Source organism: Paroedura picta, chromosome 6 (assembly GCF_049243985.1).
Source record: "Paroedura picta isolate Pp20150507F chromosome 6, Ppicta_v3.0, whole genome shotgun sequence".
NCBI lineage: Eukaryota > Metazoa > Chordata > Lepidosauria > Squamata > Gekkonidae > Paroedura > Paroedura picta.
In genome coordinates this window covers 115,415,298-115,439,220 of record NC_135374.1, presented here as the reverse complement: position 1 = coordinate 115,439,220, position 23,923 = coordinate 115,415,298, and the positions used below count along the sequence as shown (strand labels likewise).

The 23,923-nt window shown below is 41.9% G+C and overlaps 1 protein-coding gene across 3 annotated transcripts in view; it reads right to left on the bottom strand.

Moving 5' to 3' along the window:
- Nucleotides 1–7,692: 7,692 nt before the first annotated feature.
- The window catches only part of KLHL1 (kelch like family member 1), a 260,108-nt gene continuing 243,877 nt past the window's right edge, over nt 7,693–23,923 (bottom strand). For 2 of the 3 annotated variants that reach the window (XM_077344007.1, XM_077344006.1), the window contains exons 9-11: nt 20,926–21,138; nt 14,373–14,544; nt 7,693–8,675 (exon numbers count right to left, since the gene is read on the bottom strand). In XM_077344007.1, the coding sequence (XP_077200122.1) occupies nt 8,616–8,675; nt 14,373–14,544; nt 20,926–21,138 (445 nt within the window). In that variant the 3' untranslated portion in view covers nt 7,693–8,615. Of the gene's footprint in view, nt 8,676–14,372; nt 14,545–20,925; nt 21,139–23,923 lie in introns of those variants that run through there. The other variant, XM_077344008.1, reaches the window with a different exon arrangement.

Here is a 23,923-nt window from a genome sequence, read left to right as displayed (position 1 = left end):
TCTGCTGGTCAAATGTGTCACCCAATTTATCTTCATAATTTGGTTGACATTATCCTCCTACTATGGCAAGGTGATGTCAGGGAGCAGGGGAAATTGAGCAGGTGGAAACTTTTCTGATGCTCAAGTAGTACAGTCCAAAGCAGAGTCACATAGCTTTAAGGCCATTGAAGTAAATGGACTTAGAAGGGAATAGAAATTGAAATTAAAAGAAATCTTTTGACTGTATATGCCAACTTTGGGGAAAATGAAAACTCTGGGAGGAAAAGCAATATGGTGTGTAACGCCAAAGTGGTGTAAAAGAACTATATTTTTCTCAACTAGCAGTTCTGTTTATATATGGTTAAGCATGATGGCCTCTAATCTGGAGAATAGGGTTTGATTGCTCTCTCCTTCACATGCAGCCAGCTTGGTGACCTTGGGCCAGACACAGTCTTCTTGGAGCTCTCTCAGCTGTTGTGTGGAAGGGAAGCCGATTGTAAGCTGCTTTGAGACTTCTTGGGGGAATGAAAACCAGGGTACAAAAAAACCAACTATTCATCTTGTCTTGTTAAAAAAAAATGGCAGAATGAACACTGAGTAATTTTGAATGGGAAGGAAAATATTCTATGCTAATGCTGAATAATATCCATAATGGTAATACGAAGTGGTATGAATACATTGGTTTAACTTTGTGTTTCTCAGATTAATACTGACAGACAAACAAACAAAAATATTATTTATGCTTGTGGTTTGTAATATTATGTGGCCGGTGAAGAATTTGCTGTAAAATCATATGGTTTCCTCTATACATATGATAAGAGCCTCTTGTGGCACAGAGTGGTAAGGCAGCGACATGCTGTCTGAAGCTCTGACCATGAGGCTGGGAGTCCAATCCCAGCAGCCGGCTCAAAGTTGACTCAGCCTTCCATCCTTCCGAGGTTGGTAAATTGAGTACCCAGCTTGCTGGGGGGTAAACGGTAATGACTGGGGAAGGCACTGGCAAACCACCCTGTATTGAGTCTGCCATGAAAACGCTGGAGGGCATCACCCCAAGGGTCAGACATGACCCGGTGATTGCACAGGGGATACCTTTACCTTTACCCTTATACTTACGATATCAATTGACAGAGACGTTGGATTCTCCTTACATCACAAATGCTAATTATCTACATTTCCATTTTTATATAGATCACCTGGCTCTAATCAAGCAAATTACATGTTTTGTTATTCCTATGCACCCTCAGTTCAGCTGTTCCTTCTTGGTAACAACTCTCCTATCTTCTGACCTGGGTATAAGAGAAGAGGGATCTTCATTCTCCCTTGTATCTGAAGAAGGGAACTTTAACTCATGAAACTTTTTACCTGGAACAGTGAGTTGGTCTTTAAGGTGCTAATGTTATTCCATTATCAATGCATTTAGTACTGAAGAACTCCCTCTTTACCTCAGATCCTGCCCACTCCTGGTTCTGCCCCCAAAGAACCACATTTACATGCTTTAATATAATTAAGGGAGACAAAATTGAACAAACAACCCAACAGGGAACTTTCTTAATGCTATATAATGGATCTCGCTTAATGCTGGCTTGGTTCAGACATAATGGAGAACCATTCATAGCTCCATTCATAATGGAGAACCATTCATAGCTCCCCCTCACTGGCAGTCTTCAAGCAAAGGTTGGATACACACTTTTCTTGAATGCTTTAGGATGCTTAGGGCTGATCCTGGGGTTTGGACTAGATGGCCTGTATGACCCCTTCCAACTCTATGATTCTATAAAGATGGTTTCAGAGTGTTGCCATATTTGATCTTCAGTAGAACAGTTAGATTTTTAGTTCAGTAGTTCATTAGAGACCAACCAATGTTTCAGGAATTTCTTAAACATTTTAATGTGATGACCATATAATGGTCATGTTGATCCACCCGCCCCCTACCAAAATGACCCATGATGGACCAGGAAGGGGAGGGACCCCAAGTATACAACTATACTTCCCAACTATATTCTGCATGATCATATGACTTCTGGGGTTCCTCAAAGCCTGAAGAATGCTTTCAAAGTTTTATTGAAGTTAATAAAAGCTTATACACTGAGACTCTTATTTGTCTCTAAGCTTCATGGGACTTAGAAGGTGTAACTGTTGTTTAGGATTGCATTATAATGATGGTTATGGAAGCATCTTCTGATTCTGGCATGAGGAACCATACTTAACCATAGATAGTGGAACAACCTCTGTTTGCACAAATACACCAATCCCTGTTTGTTGAATGCAACCATAATTTCATATAGAATCATAGAGTTGAAAGGGGCCATACAGGCCATCTAGTCCAACCCCCTGCTCAACGCAGGATTAGCCCTCAGCATCCTAAAGCATCCAAGAAAAGTGTGTATCCACCCTTTGCTTGAAGAGTGCCAGTGAGGGGGAGCTCACCACCTCCTTAGGCAGCCTATTCCACTGCTGAACTACTCTGACTGTGAAATATTTTTTCCTGATATCTAGCCTATATCGTTGTACTTGAAGTTTAAACCCATTACTGCGTATCCTCTCCTCTGCAGCCAACGGAAACAGCATCCTGCCCTCCTCCAAGTGACAACCTTTCAAATACTTAAAGAGGGCAATCATGTCCCCTCTCAGCCTCCTTTTCTCCAGGCTGAACATTCCCAAGTTCCTCAACCTATCTTCATAGGGCTTGGTCCCTTGGCACCAGATCATCTTCGTTGCTCTCCTCTGTACCCTTTCAATTTTATCTATGTCCTTCTTGAAGTGAGGCCTCCAGAACTGCACACAGTACTCCAGGTGTGGTCTGACCAGTGCCGTATACAATGGGACTATGACATCTTGTGATTTTGATGTGATGCCTCTGTTGATACAGCCAAAATGGCATTCCCCTTTTTTACCGCTGCATCACACTGCCTGCTCATGTTTAGTTTACAATCCACAAGTACCCCAAGGTCTCGTTCACACACAGTGTTACCTAGAAGCGTATCTCCCATCCAGTAGGCATGCTTTTCATTTTTCTGACCCAGATGCAGAACTTTACACTTATCTTTATTAAATTGCATCTTGTTCTCATTTGCCCATTTTTCCATTGTGTTCAGATCTCGTTGAATTCTGTCTCTATCTTCCGGATTATTTGCCAGTCCTCCCAATTTGGTGTCATCTGCAAACTTGATGAGTAGTCCCTCCACCCCCTCATCTAGATCATTAGTAAATATGTTTAAAAGTACCGGGCCGAGCACCGAGCCCTGAGGTACCCCGCTACTCACCTCTCTCCAGTCTGATGAAACACCATTGACAACAACTCTTTGAGTGCGGTTCTCTAACCAATTCCCTATCCACCTAACTATCTGAAAATTCAGATTGCAGTCCTTCAACTTATCCATCAGAACATCATGGGGAACCTTGTCAAAAGCTTTACTAAAATCCAAGTAAATGACATCAACTGAATTTCCCCGATCCAGCAAACCTGTTACTTGGTCAAAAAAGGAAACTAGGTTGGTCTGGTAGGACCTGTTGGAGACAAATCCATGCTGACTTCCTTGGATCACCAAATTGTCCTCCAGATGTTTGCAGATCACTCCCTTTAATATTTGCTCCATTATCTTCCCCACAACAGAGGTCAGACTCACTGGTCTATAGTTTCCCGGGTCATCCTTCTTCCCTTTTTTGAAGATCAGAATAACGTTTGCTCTCTTCCAGTCCTCCGGGACATCTCCAGTCCTTAAAGAGCTTCCGAAGATGATGGACAAGGGATGTGCAAGTCCTCTGGAAAGTTCTTTGAGTACTCTCGGGTGCATTTCATCCGGACCAGGGGATTTGAACTCATCCAGTGCAGCTAATGCCTCTCGACAACCTCTCTATCCATGTTAACCTGCCACCCAGACACTATCCTTTGGCTACGGCCATCTCTAGATGTGCCTAAACCCTTTGACCTGTGGGAAAAAACAGATGTAAAATAGGCACTAAGCCTTTCTGCTTTCTCTGCATCTTTCGTTAGAGTTTGTCCATCCGCACCCAACAGCGGGCCTATTGCCTCCTTTACTTTACATTTGCTCCTCACGTAACTGAAAAATCTTTTCTTGTTACAATGGGCTTCCCTGGCCAATCTTAGCTCACTCTCAGCTTTGGCCTTTCTGATGATTGATCTACAGTGCCTAGTAACCTGTAGGTACTCTTCTTTAGAGCTCTGTCCTTCCCTCCATTTCCTGAACATTTTCCTTTTCTTTCTTAGTTCCTCTTGAAGTTCTCTGTTCATCCAAATAGGCTTCTTAGAGCTCCTGCAGTGTTTGCGTATTTCTGGAATAGTCATTGATTGAGCATGCAATAGCTCTTGTTTGAGTAGCGCCCACCCTTCACATGCTCCCTTCCCTTCCAGCATTCTCGTCCATGGTATGACACTCATCATGTCTTTGAGTTTATTAAAGTTTGCCCTACGAAAATCCAACATCCGCGTCTGGCTACAAGCTTCCTTGGCTCCCCATCTCAAAAGGAATTCTATGAGGACATGGTCGCTTCCCCCTAGGGTCCCCACCTCCTTCACCTCATCCACCAACTCTTGCCTGTTGGTCAGTATTAAGTCCAGTATGGCTGAACCTCTTGTGGGTTCATCTACCATTTGATAAATGAAATTGTCAGCCAGGCAGGTCAGAAAGTTGCATCACTGAGGATGCTTTGCAGAGTTTGTTTCCCAGCATACATCTGGGAAATTGAAGTCACCCATGATGACAAGGTCCTGCCGCTTGGATATTTTCTCAAGCTGCTCACAAAGTGCAGCATCCACATCCTCTCCTATGATTGGAAATGGGTGAGTATGCCTGATTCTACAAGAAACTTCTCATCTGAGAGAGGAAGGAAGATGTGATTTCACCCTGTTCCCTCTTCTTGCTGCAGCCCACCATGCATGTTATCCTTGATCATTCCTCAACTCTCAGCAATGCCTTTTCAGCCGACACAGTAGGGATGCAGAGGGAAGGAAGGATTAAGGCAGGTGAGATCCTCTTATGAATATCCACCTTTGTATGAACCTTGTTTTTATGGTTCCTTGATTCAGAGTGAAACCTTGTAATTCTAAACATTTTTAAAGAAAATTGTCAAGAACCTATAGAATTATTATTAAATAAACTCATTGCTGCAATATTCATGTGAAGGGAAATAATTCTGCTCTAACAACTTTGGAATGGTAAAGTCCTGGATATTCCATAAGTGTATTTATGTCAATATGTGTAATATATATAAGTTTTGAAGTAAATGATGAGTTTTTACCTTAAACTGGCATATCCTGGCAGAAAATTGCTCCCTGTCTGCCACACAAAGTCTGGATTGGCCCACTGTTTGAATAACTTGCAGCAGCAAATGAAGGGGCTATATTAGGGCTGCCAACTCTGGGTTGGAAAATTCCTATAAATTTGAGGATGGAGCTTGAGGAAGACTGCAGTTTGGAGAAGGAGAGGACCTCAGTAGGGCATAATACAATATTTTTCATCCTTCAACACAACCATTTTCCCCAGAGGAACTAACATCTGCAGTCTTTAAGGTTGTAATTCTGGGAAATCCCCAGGACCACCAAGAGGTTTGAAAGCTGAAACAGCTGACATAAATTCTACATGTAGATCCAAAAAAATACACTGTCCTTTTATTCAAGTTTTGATTGTAGAATGTATACAAAAGTAGTGGATAGAAGTAGAAATGCCAAAATGCGAACCAGTTATGGTCACATTTTCAAAGTAACTTTTCTTCAGTGGCATCACTAATAAAAGAATAACAAAGACATTCAAAGTATATATAAATAATATAGCAATTAAAATTTTAAATACCAAATCATATCTGTGTGGGCTTGTCTCCCAGACAATTAAAGATTAGGATATTAGAACATAAATCACATATCATAAAGAGAATTATTGAAGCTCCACTGGTAGAACTTTTCCTTGAGGCTGTTCACACTGAAAATGATTTTTGTTTATTTTGGAACATATATCAGAACAAATGGATTATAAAACTGATTTGACTAAAAAAACTTCTCCAGAGGGAAGACTTTCATTTAGAGAGAGTTAGATCCATGTGTTGCAAAGTTTCCATTCATTGGAACAGTGTGGAGAAAACCTCATGAGCAGTATTCAAGTTACCTAACCTAGGTTTATGTTTTAGTTCCTCTAATTTAACTTGCAGATAGTGAAATTTGTTGATCATTTTATCCTACTCGGAGGGACTGAGGGAGATGTTAAGATCCTTACATTACCAGGGGCTGAATTCTCCTTGTGTCCTATCATGCTTTTTGTAAGAAATATATTGCTATATTTCATTAAGAATGACCCAGCACATTTTTGCTATAGATGTATTTAAGACTAAGAATTTTGGCTCTTTTTTGGTCAATATAGAACCATAGAGGATGTTTCACTTTGTCCCCTGGATAACATTTTATATTACTACTGAGTACTATTGGCATGCATGTGGATTCATTACTTATTTTAAATAATGGCTATGACGATTGATTGACTTTATGAACTGTAGTAATTACTTTCATGATATATTATAGATTGTAAAAGGAATAAGATTTTACTGTGAGCACAAGTTTTGAAAATTCTTAAAACATGTAATTTTTGAACATTTATAAAACATGTAAGTTTGGTATTTATACTTTTAATGTCTATGTCCTTCTGTTATCGGTGATACCACTGAAGAAAGTTTAATTTGAGAACGTGGTCACAACTGGTTTGGGCACCCCAACTGAAGAGGGAGGTAGACAAACTGGAGTGTGTCCAGAGGAGGGAAACAAAGATGGTGAGGGGTTTGGAGACCAAGACATATGAAGAAAGGTTGTGGGAGCTTGGTCTGTTTAGCCTGGAGAAGAGACAACTGAGAGGGGATCTGATAACCATTTTCAAGTATTTTAAAGTGTGCCATATAGAGCAGGGGTAGTCAATCTGTGGTCCTCCAAATGTCCATGGACTACAATTCCCATGAGCCCCTGCCAGCATTTTCTGGCAGGAGTTCATGGGAATTGTAGTCCAGGGACATCTGGAGGACCACAGGTTGACTACTCCTGATATAGTGGAAGGAGCAGAGTTGGTCTCTCTTGCCCTGGAGGGACGGACCAGATCCAATGGGATGAAATTAATTCAAAAGAAATTCCATCTAAACATCAGGAAGAAGTTCCTGACAGTTAGAGAGGTTTCTCAGTGGAACAGGCTTCCTCGGGAGGTGGTGGGTTCTCCATCTTTAGAAATTTTAAAACAGAGGCTGGATAGCCATCTGATGGAATGGCTGATTCTGTGAAGGCTCAAGGGGGTGGCAGATTACAGTGGATGAGCGAGAGGGTTGTGAGTGTCCTGCATAGTGCAGGGGGTTGGACTAGATGACCCAGGAGGTCCCTTCCAACTCTATGATTCTATGAACCTTTGAATATATGGTTTGTGTTTTGGCGTTTATACTTCTATCCATTACTTTTGTAAATGTTCTACCATCAAAACATGAATAAAAGGACAATTAATTTTTTCAGTCTACACATAGTCTTTCCTGTCAGCTGCTTTGGCTTTTTGCCTTTCCCACTTTCCTGGCAGGATGTTCCTGGTCGCCTCCACCAGGAGGTTGGCAACCCAAGGCTTTATGGTAATGAAAATTAAGCTGAGTTGAGAATAAAGATTGATACACATAGATAACTATAACCCAATTTTTGCCTGTCTTACAATATTCCCCAGTCAAAAAAGAAAAAAAAAAGGATTGGAGTGTTGCATGGAGTTCATCGTGTGATGGGATGTAGTTGTAAATTGCAGCTTTCCAGACTTCTACAAGCTTCTCACATGCTGGAGAAGCACAAAGAACATTGAAAGAGACAAGAACACACATGCTTGAACAAGAAGCGAAGGTAGATTTGTGAGAGTGTTCCTTTGGCTCTCGTTTTCTTCTTTGAAATGATGCTTGCTGGGTCAAACAATGCCCTGTGTAGATATCCCCCTCAAATGTGTCCAACACAAGAGCAGTGCAACCTCAAGAGATGTCCAAGAACTCCCATCGGAGGGACAATCCAGTGTCACAGAAACTGTCATTATGTGGACAATGTCATCTTGTTTCTGATGAGAAATGAGACTGACACCTTTCAGGCCTTCCTTCAGAAGGGCACCAAATGTCTGTCCTTATGTTTTAATTGTCTTTGTAAATGGCAAATCCCGTAAACAAGTTAAAGATATAAGGCTTTAAGAAAGAGAGATTGAGGGAAAATTGATCAATTTTCTACCCCTTCCTTTAATAAAACTATGGTTTGAAAAGTGACAAAGTGTGCTATGACAAATCCAGTTCAAATACTGAGGGCTATGAAAACCATTGATTAGACCGCTCAACTTCTTCTGAAGAGTAGAATATGGGTGATGCCAGTCTGTGATTACTCCAGCATAGCCTGTAAATCACGATCCAAGCTTCCTCCTTTAACGTTCTTGGATTCTTTGTCTCATTCATTAGCAGAGCAGTTTCTAATGATAGGGAAAGGCATTACATCCTTGCGCTTTTCCTCCCCCTTTTCCAAGTTTGTGATCCACAAATCTGTATTTATTGATCTGTTTGCTCAACAGAGTTTTGTTGCTGCTTATCTGACAGGGGGAAAGTATATATATCCACCTAGAAGTCCGTCAGATCCATTACCGGCGATGTCACGGTTGCTTTATGACTACCACACATGCTCCAGCCCTTCCAATATTTAGAGATGCCATCTACAGAGAAGAAGGGAAAAAGAAATGTATTATCTACAGGCATGATCTCATATCTGGAATAAAATATTTACTTAGGGTCCCTGGCCTCAGGGACTAGCCTTAACCTGGGTCATAGCCTGTATGGCCCCTGCCCCGTCTCTAGCTGAGGAAATTGGATCTCTCTGGGATCTTGTACAATTCTGGAGGACCTGCAAAACCGAGTATTCCACCATGTTGAGGCCAGGCACCAAGAAACACTAACCTCCTCACATGAAACATCTATCAATGGAGATAACTCCAAACACCTATAGGAAATTGAATTATAGGAGGTGGGTTTTAACTGAAATACCCTATTATTATGTCTGATTTTATATTGTCGTTAGCTGCCCTTAGCAGATAAGATGGGGTGATATAGAACTAAATTATTGTTGTTGTTGTTGTTGTTGTTATTATTTCTTGTCCACTACTCTCATTTAATGAACTTGTGGGATGTCCTCAAGGAATATCAACAAAAGTGGCAGCTCATTCCTTAATACTTTAAACAAAGAGGCTAATCTTGCCTTGTGCTCCCTGTAATCATGGGTGAAAGCATCACATTAGAAAGTTAAGATGTCAAAGTCCCTTGTATAGTTCCACTCCCTGCAGTCACAATAAGGGCTATAACTTAAATTCCTAGAATCAAGGTCATCTGTGGTGATTATACACTAGACCAGGTTTCCAGTAGACTTTATCCAACTTCCACATCACATGGCTATTGTTTCGGTAGCACTTAAGAAGAATGTAAGAAGAGCCCTGCTGGATCACACAATGGTCAACCAATTCCCCTGGATAGCCAACTACAGGGCATATGAGCTGAGGTATTCCTGGTTCTAGGAATCAGAGGTTTAGTACTTCTTCCTTGGTTCCACACAGCTTTATTTCTCCTTTCTTTGTTCTCTTGCTCTCAGTTGAGTGGCTTAACCTGTCCCCCTCCCATAACCCTGGGGATGCCAGCCCCAGGTGGGATCTGGGGATCTTCTCGTTTTACAGCCCATCTCCAGGAGACAGAGATCAGTTCCCCTGGGGAAAATGGCTGCTTTGGAGAGTAGGCTCCATAGCATTATAGTCCACTGAGGTCCCTCTTTACCTCAAATCCTGCCCACTCCTGGTTCTGCCCCCAAAGCAGCCATTTTCTCCAGGGCAGGGGTAGTCAAACTGCGGCCCTCCAGATGTCCATGGACTACAATTCCCACGAGCCCCTGCCAGCGAATGCTGGCAGGGGCTTGTGGGAATTGTAGTCCATGGACATCTGGAGGGCTGCAGATTGACTACCCATGCTCCAGGGGAACTGATCTCTTTTTTTCTGGAGTTGAGCTACCATTCCAGGGGATCTCCTAGCCCCACCTGGGGACTAGTATCCCTAGCCAAAGCCTATTTCTTTCTTCCTCCTTCATTCCTTATCTCTAGAATTGCTTTCCAACATCTTCTGGGCCTGGCTTAACCCTCAGCTATTTTCTGCTGCAGAAGGATAATTCATCTACACCCAACTCTCATGAGGTTGTTTCTAGTCCAGAGTCTGAGGCACTCAGCATTTCTGGACACAAAGGCATTAAGGTTAGAGTCATTAAAACATAGTCCAATCCTAAAAGAGAATTACAGCCTTCTAAATCTACTGAAATCAATGATTGGATTTTTAAACCTTTAGCCATGAGGAAAAGGTGAGATGTAAATATTTTGATGCATGCATCAATGAATGAAAGTTCTGTTTTCATGTACTTGTGATCTTGAGTATAGAACAGGTCAGAGTACAATGTATAATATGTTTCATTAAACGTGTGACACTTCAGAATTAGAATTAAAAAGAGCTGGAAGATGCCACAAAGGACCATCCAGTCCAGCCCCCCCCCCCACCAACTTGGGGTCTTAACACCTGACAGGTGCTCATCCAATCTCCTCCTCAAAGCTTCCATTGAAGGAGACTCCACCACCCTCCAAGGCAGCATTTTCCATCTATGATCAGCCCTAACTCTCAGAAAATGCTTTTTAATATTTAAGCGGAACCTCCTTTCTTGTAATTTGAGTCCAATGCTCCTTGTCTCTAAAGCTGCAGAAAATAAGTTGGCCCTCTCTTCAGCATGTCTACCTTTTCTATTGTTAAATGTAACTATCACGTCACTTCTTGCCCCCCCTCTTCTCCAAACTTCACATCTCCAACTCTCTCAACCTCTCCTCGTAAGGCATCAGTTCCAGTGTATCAACCATCCTAGTCGCCCTTCTCTCAACATGTTCCAACTTGCCAATATTCTTCTTGAGCTACAGCATCAAAAACTGGACACACTATTCCAAATGAGGTCTAATCCATGCGGAATACAGTGGTACTATAACTTCCCTTGCTCTGAATTCCATGTTCCTAGCAATGCAGCCGAATATCTCATTCAGCTTTTGAGCTGCCATATCACACTGTTGGCTTTTATTCAATTTAAGTCTTCTATCAAACCAGGTATACCCCATCTTACATTTATATTTATGCATCACATTTTTTATTTTTAATACTTTACACTTCTCCCTATTAAAATTCATTTTGTTGGCTAAGACCCAATTTTCCAATCTATTCAGATCTCCTTGAATAGTAGCCCATAATAGTAGGACTTTCCAATCCACACAATTTAGTGTCATCTGCAAATTTGACCAATATACCCTTTATTGCCTCATCCAAATCATTAGAAGAAGAAGAAGAAGAAGAAGAAGAAGAAGAAGAAGAAGAAGAAGAAGAAGAAGAAGAAGAAGAAGAAGAAGAAGAAGAAGAAGAAAGAGTTGGTTCTTATATGTTGCTTTTCTCTACCCGAAGGAGGCTCAAAATGGCTTATAGTTGTCTTCCCTTTCCTCTTCCTACAACAGACAACCTGTGAGGTAGGTGAGGCTGAGAGAGCCCTGATATCACTGCTCAGTCAGAACAGTTTTATCAGTACTGTGGCAAGCTCAAGGTCACCCAGCTGGCTGCATGTGGAGGAGTGCAGAATCAAACCTGGCATGCCATATTAGAAGTCCGCACTCCTAACCACTACACCAAACTGGTTCTTAATGATAATGTTCAACAGTACTGGCCCTAGCACAGAACTCTGTGATACACCATAGGTGACTTCCCTCCAAGAAGAAGATGAACTTAAAAACAACAACAACAAAGTGTCAACTAAAAGATTATTTTGCAGTGTTGGTTTTGAAAACTTTGAACATGATTTCCCTTGACAGCTCACATAACCAAATATAAGTTAAATGTTTAAGAACTCAGGTATTGACGCTGTTTTCCATGAGACTGGTTGAAATGAATTGCACATTACACCTCAGTTGAAATGATTACTGAATGGAATGAATTGCATATTACACTTTGGATGCAAACCAAAGAGACATAAGAGGTTTCACGAGAAACTTGGTTTAATTTTCATAAGCCCCAGGGGGTTCTGCTAATTCAATTCATGTCCCAGACTGCAGTTTATGTATGGGGTCGACTTTAAGAAATATAGAAAAAGCAAGCTAAAAACAGTCTGTGCCATTCTGTTGCAGGTCCCTGCTCGTATTTAGATTTGTGTGAAATTTGTACTGCAATTCAATCTGCTATATTAGGATTAAAGTGGAATGCTGAGTGTGGGGGATAAAGGCAACTTTGACCTAATAGGTTAGAATTCCTTCCCTCATGCATAAAGGAATGGATTTCAGGAAACCCCTAATAGAATCTAGTAAACTTTAAATGTTCACCTTTCTGGTAGGGCATTTTTCTATGTGACAAATATGAATTTTAACACAGTCCACAGTAAATGTTTTTTTCTTCCTCTGAAGCAAGAATACTAAAATCTTCTAGTACAATATTCCTGAACATCACTGTGGTTTTTTTTTTCATTTAAGCCTACTTGGCTGCAATGGCCATTGCTGAGGAGAAATTAAACAATAGGTTTCATAGCTCACGTTTTCTTTTTTACTTTGAGTCTATGCTGGGTGTTTTCAACCAGGGTTTTGTTAAACCGTGGGGCTTCTTGATAAACCCTGGAAGGTTTTCCCAAATGGGTGGGATAAATTGTTAAATTTTTATCAGGTGATATGACAATATATCATTATCATTATCATTATCATTATTATTCAGTTTATTTCCCGCCACTCCCTTGCGGCTCATGGTGGGTTACAGTGTCTTAAAGGTAAAGTTATCCCCTGTGCAAGCACCAGGTCATGTCTGACCCTTGGGGTGACGCCCTCTAGCATTTTTATGGCAGACTCAATACGGGGTTGTTTGCCAATGCCTTCCCCAGTCATTACCGTTTACCCCCCAGCAAGCTGGGCACTCATTTTACTGACCTCGGAAGGATGGAAGGCTGAGTCAACCTTGAGCCGGCTGCTGGGATTGAACTCGTGGACAGAGCTTCAGACAGCATGTTGCTGCCTTACCACTCTGCGCCACAAGAGGCTCTTTCACAGTGTCTTAAAACCCAATTAAAAGACATAAAAATGCCCCCAACATGGCAGAAAAATAATAAAGATCCCAACTCCAACCCCCACTACTAGCAGGGTGGAGAAGGAGGTCCTGACAATATTCACTTCAAAACCCCAGTCATGTTCACCCATTTCCCCCTCCCAAAATGGCCAATAATGCGTCTGGAGGTGGTGGGAAGGGGAGGGACCCTAGGTGAGTTTGTATACAGCTCTGCTTCTCAACCATATTCAGCATGATTCTGCCACTTCTGGGGTTTCTTGAAGCCTGAAGAATATTGAAGGAGTTTCTCAATGGTAAGAAAGGCTGTTCTAGGTAGTGGCTGGAGACCTACTGGGTTTACAAATCATCTCCAGGTGACAGAGATCTATTTCCCTGGAGGAAATGGCTGTTTTGGAAGCTGAACTCTATGGAGTTATATTCTACTGTGATTTCCTCACCTCTCCAAACCCCTCCTTTCACATGTTGAACTCCCCAAACCTTCAGGAACTTCCTGACCCAGAGTTGGCGCAACCCTAGTTTTGAGACTGAGACAAAAGGGGTTTGGCCTCAGCTGCATGTCATGCTGGCTTTAATTTTCTGTTCAGATAAAAATAATCTCAGAACCATGGCTGGTGAATTCCATTTATCTATCTGTGCAATGAAAACCTTGGCATCCTCTCTAACTGGGATGTTATGAGGACATGAAAGCAGAATTCAGTTATTTGGATGCCCCACTCTTATGAAAGGGGATGGAGCTACAAAACAGATTAAAAGAAAACTTTTAAAGATTACTCATTAAAACATAATGTGGTACAGTTCATAAACATCATTTAGAATAATTTCTACCCACCTAAACCACAAAAATGTATTAAAAGTTTTGCACAATCAACAGCTCTACTGGGAGGGAGAAGTTTTTGTTGTTGTTTTTCTCCTTCAAGAGATTTAAACTAGACAAAAAAACCATCTTACCAACTGACACGAGATTCTTTCAACAAATTCCAAAGTATTTTCAAGCTGAGGTATTGTTGAGTTTAAAGGGGGGGGGAGTATTTCAGAGGGAAATCAGGAGCTGTGTTATGTGGATAACAAGATGCCATTATTTTAGGGAACTTTTTCTCTTTCAGTTACCAAGGCAACATTATTGACTTTGTTCTGAGAGACTCTGACAGCAGTTGCAAAGAAAGTCACCATTCTAAATGCAGAGCTGTGCAGATCTTGCCTACCAACCAGTCTCCACAAGCCCTTTGTGAAAGCTGTACAGGGAACCAAGCCATCAGTACCTGTGTCCACTCATTTGTTTGAGGGTCATACGACTCCATGGTGTTCAGGTACGTCTGACCGTCATACCCACCAACTGCATATAATTTGTCACCAAGGATGCAAACGCCAACAGCATCACGTGGCATGCTTAAGGGAGCCACCATCGTCCACGTATCGGTTTTGGGATCGTACCTGCAAGACAAAAGGAAAGCTGTATCTCCCGCATCCTGGTCAGGCAATTAAGGTACTTAGAATCATAGAGAATCATAGAATCTTAGAATCCTAGAGTTGGAAGGTTCCTCTTGTATCATCTAGTCCAACCCCCTGCACTATGCAGGACACTCACAACCCTATCACTCATCCACTAGTCTGCCACCCCCTTGAACCTTCACAGAATCAGCCTCTCCATCAGATGGCTATCCAGCCTCTGTTCAAAAATTTCCACAGATGGAGAACCCACCACCTCCCGAGGAAGCCTGTTCCACTGAGAAACCGCTCTAACTGTCAGTAACTTCTTCTGGATGTTTAGACGGAATTTCTTTTGAATTAATTTCATCCCATTGGATCTGGTCTGTCCCTCTGGGGACTTCTCAACATTCAGGCCCATTCCACACAGGTTTATTGCAGCAGGAGTGTGGCAAATTGTAATCGCTACTAAAATGCAGTTATGCACAACATCGTACACAATCTGCCACGCTCCTGAAACCGATCAGCAAAAAGCGCTTCGTTGTAGCGCTTCCAGGCAAATCCCCAAAAGTGGATTCACCCTCTGGAAAGCGCTACACTCTTGCAACCAATCTGCAACACTAGCGAAAAAGTTCTGTGCGTTACCATTGTTGCGGTTTCAGCAAAGTCCCTCCCCCTGGCTCTCTCCTCTGATCTTCCGGCAAAGCGATCGCCATTTTTTTTTCTCGTGGCGAGCAGAGAGCAACGAACCGGCGAGCCTTCATTCACCCAGCGAGGCTTCCAGTTGTAGTCCCTCCACAGAGCTGCTTTAAAGCTCACCTCTAGTCACCAAGCACAACACAACCCCATTTGCAAGTTCCCTTTAATTTCAACTGAAAATTGCGCCCATGCACGGGGGGGGGATTTTTTTTCACTCGGGGGAGCGTGGCAACGATGAATCGTCAGCTCATACACTACCTGCCAGCTAGATGGGTCTCTCCATTGCAACGAATCAATGCAGATTCGTTGCAACGTGTGTTTTTTTTAAACCTGTCTTAAAGGGAAAGGGGCTTTTTGGGAGCATGATAATGGCTGCCCATTGGCTGTTCATTAGAGTGACGGCCAGGGGTGGGACAAAGCACCTCATAATTGTCCTGGACCATTTTTTAAAATTATTTCTTGTCCATGCCTTTCCAAATTAGAGCTGGGTAATACCTGGAAGTTTGGAGGTGGAGCCTTGAAGGGCAGATGGTGACGAAAGTGATTATTGGACAATATTAACCACCAGGGTTTATTCCCTTTTATACTGCAAGAAAGTTTCCAATCTAGCTGGCAAATGGCTGTGTTAAATCCCTTACAGAAACGTGGCCTATCTGCCCAAGCCCTTATACACCTCAGGTTACAACAGGCAAAACAAGAAATCAGGCAGAGAGTTAAAGATATGGAGAGACAATTGGATATATTGGCCACCACAGATTTCATTGCTCCTGGAAAAGTGAGGTATGTTGCTGCCCTGGCATCTTATCTACTTCTTTCTTGAATCTAAAAATTCTGGAAGGGCATTTACATTAGCAAGAATTAAGTACTGGAGGGGGGACGCTGGAAAAGCCTCTCGGTTCAGAGGTTCTGTGTATCCACAAAGAGAAGTAAAATCAATTGAGGACACTTTTTAAATTGTGGTTTTTATAGCAAGATCCATAAAGAAACCATTGACCCACTGCTGGAAGGTTTCCCTGGTCAATCAAATTAAATCAGACTTGAATGTCTTTTGTCCGATAAAAACCATCAAGGTCCGCATCAGGTGGCTAGATTTTGCACCCAGGTCTGCCAGTTCAAGGAACATGTGAAAGACAGGGAAGATCATATGAGGAGCCTTACACCAGAATCAGTAGCATTAAAAAAAATAAAACATATGTATTATCTTTGTATTTGTTTTGATTTAATTGCACAGTCAATTGTCTACCAGAGTTTTTGTATGTTTACTTTGAGACTATCCTTAAATACACAAGGTTTACTTTCTCTGTGATATGATTGGATTTGGTCAAAGACCGCAAGAAATATTTGACTGATTATGACTGTCACCACTCAGAGGACTTCACACTGTGCTGCCATCTAGTTTTTGGTAGGGGGTTAGCTGCCTTGATTTTTCCCACTACCACATGGGGGAGCCTTTGGCCCACCTCCCTCTTGTCCGCCCCTGAGTTTTGCTCCCACATGAGACAGCTGATGGACAGGAAGTGGAAACTTCCCGCCATTTGTTTTACACATCAACCAATGTCATTTGGTCAAAATTACTAATCTTCTTCCAGTGGCATTTTGTCACGCTTGAGCACCCACCCCATCCCACCCACCCCTTCCAAGGCTGAAATAATTCTGTTTTTCTTAAAGGCTGGAAATGCATAACAACATGATTCCAGTGTAACAAAACTGTACCCCCTTCCAACCCAGATGGGAAAAAACAGAAGGAGGTGTGTGGCATTGGGCTGGCCTCCACAGCATGCCATCCTTAGGCTAATCTTCATTGATACTTGATGCCCCTCCCACAACCTTTGCATTTCCCTTCCAGGAAAAGGGGGAGGGGACTGGGGGCAACTGAGGGCCCAAGACATACCAGGTCTAGGACCGCCTCAGACTGGGCCTGATTTCATCAGGAAGTGGGAAGCTCTTTCGCCAGATATTTGATTGCAGCTAGGTGCAGAGTCCTGGGGTTATGAGACCTGGTCACCCCCCTCCCCCTGGATTCCACTCTTCTGGACTGAATTTGGGTATGTCTGGTTCCATCATATGATCTCCCCCCTGGGTTATATCTACTTGTTGGTGACGCCATGGTGTATTGGTGCCAGGACATTGATCCGCTAGAGGGAGTGATCTGTTATTCTGCCATCTTGATTTTTTTGGGATTTTGTACCTATGGTACTGTGGGGTTTTATTGAATGTTTTAAGATGTTTTTTTAAAGTGTATTGATGTCTGTTATGTTTTTATTGATTGTGAATTGCCACAAGCCAACTATGTTGGGAGTGGCATTATATAAAACTGATTATAAATATATAAAATTAAAAAACCATGGCTAGGCGAGCGTTGTTTCCAGCCAAATACCTCATTTGGAAGTTGTCTGGGAGGACCTCAGTGGCATATAATGTCTTGCAGTCCACCCTTCAAAGCAGCCATTGTTTCGTCTCTCATCACCTAGCCTAGCTTACAAGGCTGCAGGGAGGATAAAATGGAGGAGAAGGAGGAGGGCAGGGTCTTGCCACCCTTGATGACCTTAGGGAAAAGGGTCAGCTCAAAATGAGGCAGATATATGTTACATCTGGAAATAATGATATACATAATCAGAGTCCTATGGTTGTAAGAAACTGTCAGTATTTTCCACTTTCCAAATCTATATTAATCCAGTGTTATTTTGCCCGACGTTTTATACCCATGACTCCTCTTTAGGAGATATTCAGAATTACCAGGATTCTAAAGGAATAAAATTGAGCTCAGAAAGTCTTTTTCTCCTTCAACTCAGAGGTTCCAAATTGGTTTCTTCTTTGTATTCAGAAACTTTCCGGTATCTCCTTTTTCACCCTGGGGCGCCTCACGTTATTGCAAAACCAAAGCATGCAGACGTTTCTTAGCAGAAGAAATAACATTTAAAAAAATGAAGGTATTTTTCAGCTATTACACTGGTTCTTTTGCCACTCTAAGTATCTTGAGTTCTAAGTATCTGAGTTCTAATTAATATATTAGTCCCATGTCCCTTGTTTATTAAAGCGCACAAGGAAAGATGCTATCTCTATTTAGCCTTTCTTTTTTTTTTGTGCGGGCATTCACCTTGATCTTTTTGCAGTTGGGAAAGACATTTTTGAAACAAGCACTCTATTAAAGTTTATTTCCCCAGGGCATGAGAAAATATAATACCTAACACTGATTGAAACAATACCTAGAAGTCAGAGACATGCAGAGATTGTGAAGGGAATGTCCTTTAAACTCAAGGAAACACATACTTCAACAATTTTGTAATTCACTTCTTCATATACTAGCTTACAAAGTCACATACAAATTGTGCTTGCTTTTCTAGGGTAAAAATATAACACAAATTTGTAAGTGAGAATTTGACCATTTTGTAAGGCCAAGCACTGAAATAAAAAATGCAGATGGAGAAAAAAACAAAGGAATATTCTTTATATCGTTTCCTCTTGTATTTTAAGCCTCGACAAAATAACTTTTGCTGCAGTCATGCATCCTTCATGTTTTCCTCTAATTTATTTTGCACAAATCAATATTATTTTTCATCAGGCACACTATTAGATTTTAAAAGGTTTCATTTGCTCCTATAGTAAAAACATAAAAATAAAATATCTATTGTTAGCTTTTTTTTTCCTCACCATAAACTTAGTAGATAATTTCCTCCAATCTATCAAAGTCTTTTAAGATAATTAAACAAAAACATTATATACAAAAATAAATTTAGGCTAATGGACATTTTGATTGTGTTAATACAGCCTAACCAAATTAATTTGAACATATCCCATATAACAATGTCAGTTCTGCCCCTCCCCCTCTTTCTTTGTTCCAATAATAATTATTTTAATCAGATACTTTCCTAGGTAACTAAATGGGCTGTGCTTCATTTGTACTTATACATTAAACATAATCTTTGTTTGATTGCAATTTTGATTTATACTAACATTAATTGCAATAACTTCTATTTCTTAAACTTATCTTTAAATTTTTCTGTTTAAATTTTGTAAAAGCATTCCCAGATATAAAGAGCACTTTAAACGGATAGTTGATTGCTCCATATCTGTGTATAAATAATTATATAATCAGTTTAATGGTCTAGGACCCTTGTATGTTTGGGACCACCTCTTCCATTATACCCTCCAAAAGGGCATTAAGGTCTAGTGTCCAACACCTGCTTAGGATCTCTAACCTCAAAGAGATCAAACTGGCCTCAACTAGAGCCAGGACTTTTTTGGCCCTGGCTCCAGGCTGGTGGGACACTGTGCCAAAGGAGATCAGAACACTGCAGGAAGACTGACTGGAGCATATATGGACAAATTTTGTGTCCAGGGGCACCTTTAAGACCAACAAGTTTTATTCAAGGTACTAGAAACTAAGCCCGCTGTACTGTAAATACAGCGGGTGCTAGCGGGGCTTGTGAGTTGGGCAGGGCGCCTCTCCGGCTCCCCAGCCCCATCCCTGCACCCGAGACCGGCCATAGGCCAGGCTGTGAGCCACCACTGCCGCCTCCTTCCCCTCCTCCCGTGCCGCCGCCTACCTAAGTTGATGTGTGGGAGGCGGCAGATCGCGGTGGGCGAGCTGGAGGCCGGGACACTGGCGATGATTTCTGTGCGGCTTGCAATTGGTCCCTTGCCGGCAGACTGACAATCGGAGCTTTGCACCTGCCGATGGGGCCCTTTGATTGTCAGTCCGGGGGAAGGGGCCTATCGGCACCCTTCCTCATCCTGGACAGGGCCCGCCTTCGGGGCCCTTACTATTTTATTTTATCTGCTCCGCAGGAGCAGTTAAAGATGAGCTTTTGTGGGCACGCACGCTTTCTCAGATACAATGTCAGATACAATTAACATTGTATCTGAAGACGTGTGTGTGAACACATACATTGACTAAAACTTTGTTCTGCTGCTTCAGACCAACATGGCTACCTACTTGAATGTAGCATATATGATTCCTCCAGCAATAATGGTTAGCATTGTTAATACCACAAGGATTTTTTCGGATTCTCTGTTCATGCACAAAGAAAAGAAAAAAAGATTTCTCTGTATTTAACAGTTCATAAAATGATGGAATACACTACCCAGTTTGATCCTTTTAAGATTTCTAGAAAAATTCTGTTGTCAGGGATTATCTGGAAAGAACAAATGGTTTCACAACTGCATCAAAGAAATGCATTGATTACGAATGAAAACAAAGAGATTTATATCTGATTAGGAATGGATTGACATAAACAGATTTGGGATATAGCTTAGATGGTCAAACTGACATTGTATAAGAGGGCTACAGAACGCAAGCAGATTTTCCCCCCATTATGCACATGTTGGCTAATCCACTTTAGAGGTAGTGTTTCCTGTTTAACTCAGGGAAATCCAGCTGCAAAAGCACATTGAAAGTGCATTATCTGACAAGTGCAGAATGAGAGTGGCATACTTGGAAGAATTAAACCATTGAAATCAATTGGAGTAATAAATATCGGGGCAAAATGCAAACTTATTCATGGATCCCCTATTGTAATAAAAACATGGCTATTATTTTTCATGCATTTGAGACTCTCAACAATGGAAATATATAAAACAAACAAAAAGGATAAATAAAACACCATCATGGATCCAGTATTAGGTAAGATCAAAAAATAAGCTGGAATTCAGAAACATGGTCTATAAGCACATTCAAGAAGGATATACCTTTCAACATAATCCAGGAGTCTGGAGCAGTGGTTAGAAGCAGGGGCATCATGACCCCCAACGGCATAGAGGAAACCATCACACGTAGCCACACCCACTCCTCCTCTTCTCTTACACATTGGAGCACACATACTCCATTTGTTTGTGTGGGGATCATAATATTCCATGGAACTCAAACAAGAACTTCCATCTCGACCACCAACAGAGTATAACCTGAAATAAACATTCTACTGTTAGGACGAGAAAACACATCAGCAAGGAGTCCCTATCCCCTAATAGTCTGTTTATATGAGCTGTTCTATCGCTGTCATTTTCATGGTTTTGGCCTGAAACATTTCTGCTCAGGCTTTCTTTAAAGACAAGATTATTTGTTAACCATGTGTTGTGAGCACCCCTCAGTGATATTTAACACAATCCAAGCACTTTTGGGGGGAGAAAGATTGCGTAACGTCCTTGCAAACTGAGGGTACTGCATGTGCTGGCTGGCACCAAATATTGACATCTCCAGGTGCTTTTTGGACTGGGCTAGAGAGTGTTTTCAGCCAAGGGAAAATAAGGACATTGTTAGTTCATGTTACTTTAAGAGGAGAGAGATTACTGATAATCATATTCTTAGTGATGAGAAATCATTTGGCCAACACACTAAGGCAACCTTTCTCAACTTTTTTACTGTTGAGAAACCCCTGAAACATTCTTCAGGCTTCAAAAAAAACCCAATGTGGCGCAATCGTGCAGAATGTGGCTGGGAAGCATAGTTGTGTACATAGCTACCCAGGGTCCCTCCTCTTCCCACCTCCAGGCCCATTATTGGCCATATATGGTCATATCACCCAATAAATGTTTAATTAAAAAGTTAAAATAATTAGCTCCCACCCATTCAGAAAACCCTTCTAGGGCCCTCCAGAAACTGCAGGGTTTTATAAAACCCTGCTTGAGAAAGCCTGCACTAAGGGTGATCCATAAAACTGAGAAGAGTTCAGGCTACTAGAGTAGCAGACTCATTGTTTGCTAATTCTAATATAACCATATCAGAGTAAGGCTGTGTGCCCCAGTATAGGAAACTCAGAGATCTAGGGTCATACATTACACAGCCTTCTCCCTCTGGTCCTATTGTGGGTATTGAAAATTCACACCAGTCACCAGGGAAGGGCATAAGGATCAGTCTTTGGCACTCCCAGTTTACAAGGATTTTGGGCAACAGGGCTGAGTAAGACTACTGCTTGAGATTTTGAAGGCCTGCTGCCAGTTAGATTTGGAAATAGCAAACTGCCTGGCCCAATAATTTGATTTGGTCTACAGCAGTGGATATATGTCAATAGCAAAAATGATTTTTCATACAAGTTTACACACAACAGGGGTTACAGACCCAGCTCTGAGCACACCTGCCCATGCTTAAATATATATTTCAAACAATACCTTCAAACACAACATATGTAATGGTCTCTAGAAAGGTGCTGTGCTTAGGACTGTCAGCCTACATTCGCTCTCCAGCCAGCTTGGTGTAGTGGTTAGTAGTGCGGACTTCTAATCCGGTCTGCCGGGTTTGATTCCACACTCCTCCAAACGCTGCCAGCTGACTGACCTTAATATCAGGGCTCTCTCAGCCTCACCTCCCACACAGGGTGTCTATTGTGGGAGAGGAAAGGGAAGGCAATTGTAAGCTGCTTTGAGACTCCTTCAGGTAGAGAAGAGCGACATATAAGAACCAACTCTTCTTCTAAAAAAGTTGAGCAAGACTGGCCTACATGGTTCTTTTTATTAATATTATTATCATTTTATTTCCCACCATTCCCAAGACTGGCTCATGGTGGGGTACAAAATGTCCCTGCTAAAACCTCAATAAAACCCCATTAAAACAATACAAGAACATAAAAAGACATAAAAGTCATACACAAAAACCAGAACAACACATGGTGGTTGTACTAATCTGCCACCCCCCCAGTAAAACATTAATAAAGGGAGTGGGAAGAGGGGGCCATAGATGGCATAAATGCTGCCTAGGGTTGCTAGGAATGTTGAGGTTGCTATGGATGTAGAGATGCTATTGTGAGGTAAACAGGTTGGGAGGGAGGCTGTCAGAAGCTCTGGCATCAGGTTGTGGAGTACAAGACTGGAGGCAAGGCAGTGGGGAAGGACGGCAAGGTGACTCCTTCAAGTAGAGAAAAGCAGCATATAAGAACCAAGTCTTCTTCTTCTTCTTCTTCTTCTTCTTCTTCTTCTTCTTCTTCTTCTTCTTCTTCTTCTTCTTCTTCTTCTTCTTAATGGTCTGGTCAGTGACTGCCATGACAGAATGCTGACAACCATTGATAAAATAGTTCCCTGATGTCCTCTCTGCCCCTGGGCCCCTTGGCACACTGAGGAGCTTTGTGAGAAGAAATGGAAACTGAAATGAATAGAGTGAGTTTGGAGAAAGACTTGCGATGAAGCTTCAAGAACATCTGATAGATTACATATGAGAGCCTATGAGATGGTAGTGAAGTCCCTAAAATGCAATTTTCACTCAACTACCATCGCGTCTGCAGACTCATGCCCAGCTCAATTGTTTAGGATAGTTTCGGTCTCTTACCGCCCTGGAAGAAGGGTGCCAAAATAATAACCGATCAGATATCAGCTGTGAGGCATTTGCGAGTCATTTTGCAGACAAAATCTCAACACTCTGCCATGACCTCCTTCCAACCTTAGATATAGAAAACGAACTAGAGGCCTGTCCAGATGGCTGTCCGGACTCCCCTCCATGGGGGGAACTCTACACACATGCAGAGGACAGGATGGAGGATGTAACCACCTCTGGGGAGGGGAGGGAAACTCTTAGACCATTTGCCAGACAATCTCTGCCGGCAATAAGGTGGTGGGAGCCTCCCTCGTCAGGTGAAGGGCTGGAGAAAGGAATGAGCAGAACAACATGGGAAAGGGAAGCAAAGAGGGGAACTAGAAAAAAGGGACTTAAAGAGACAGATGGGGGGAAACCAGAGAGAACAAGGTGAAACAGGAAGCCTTG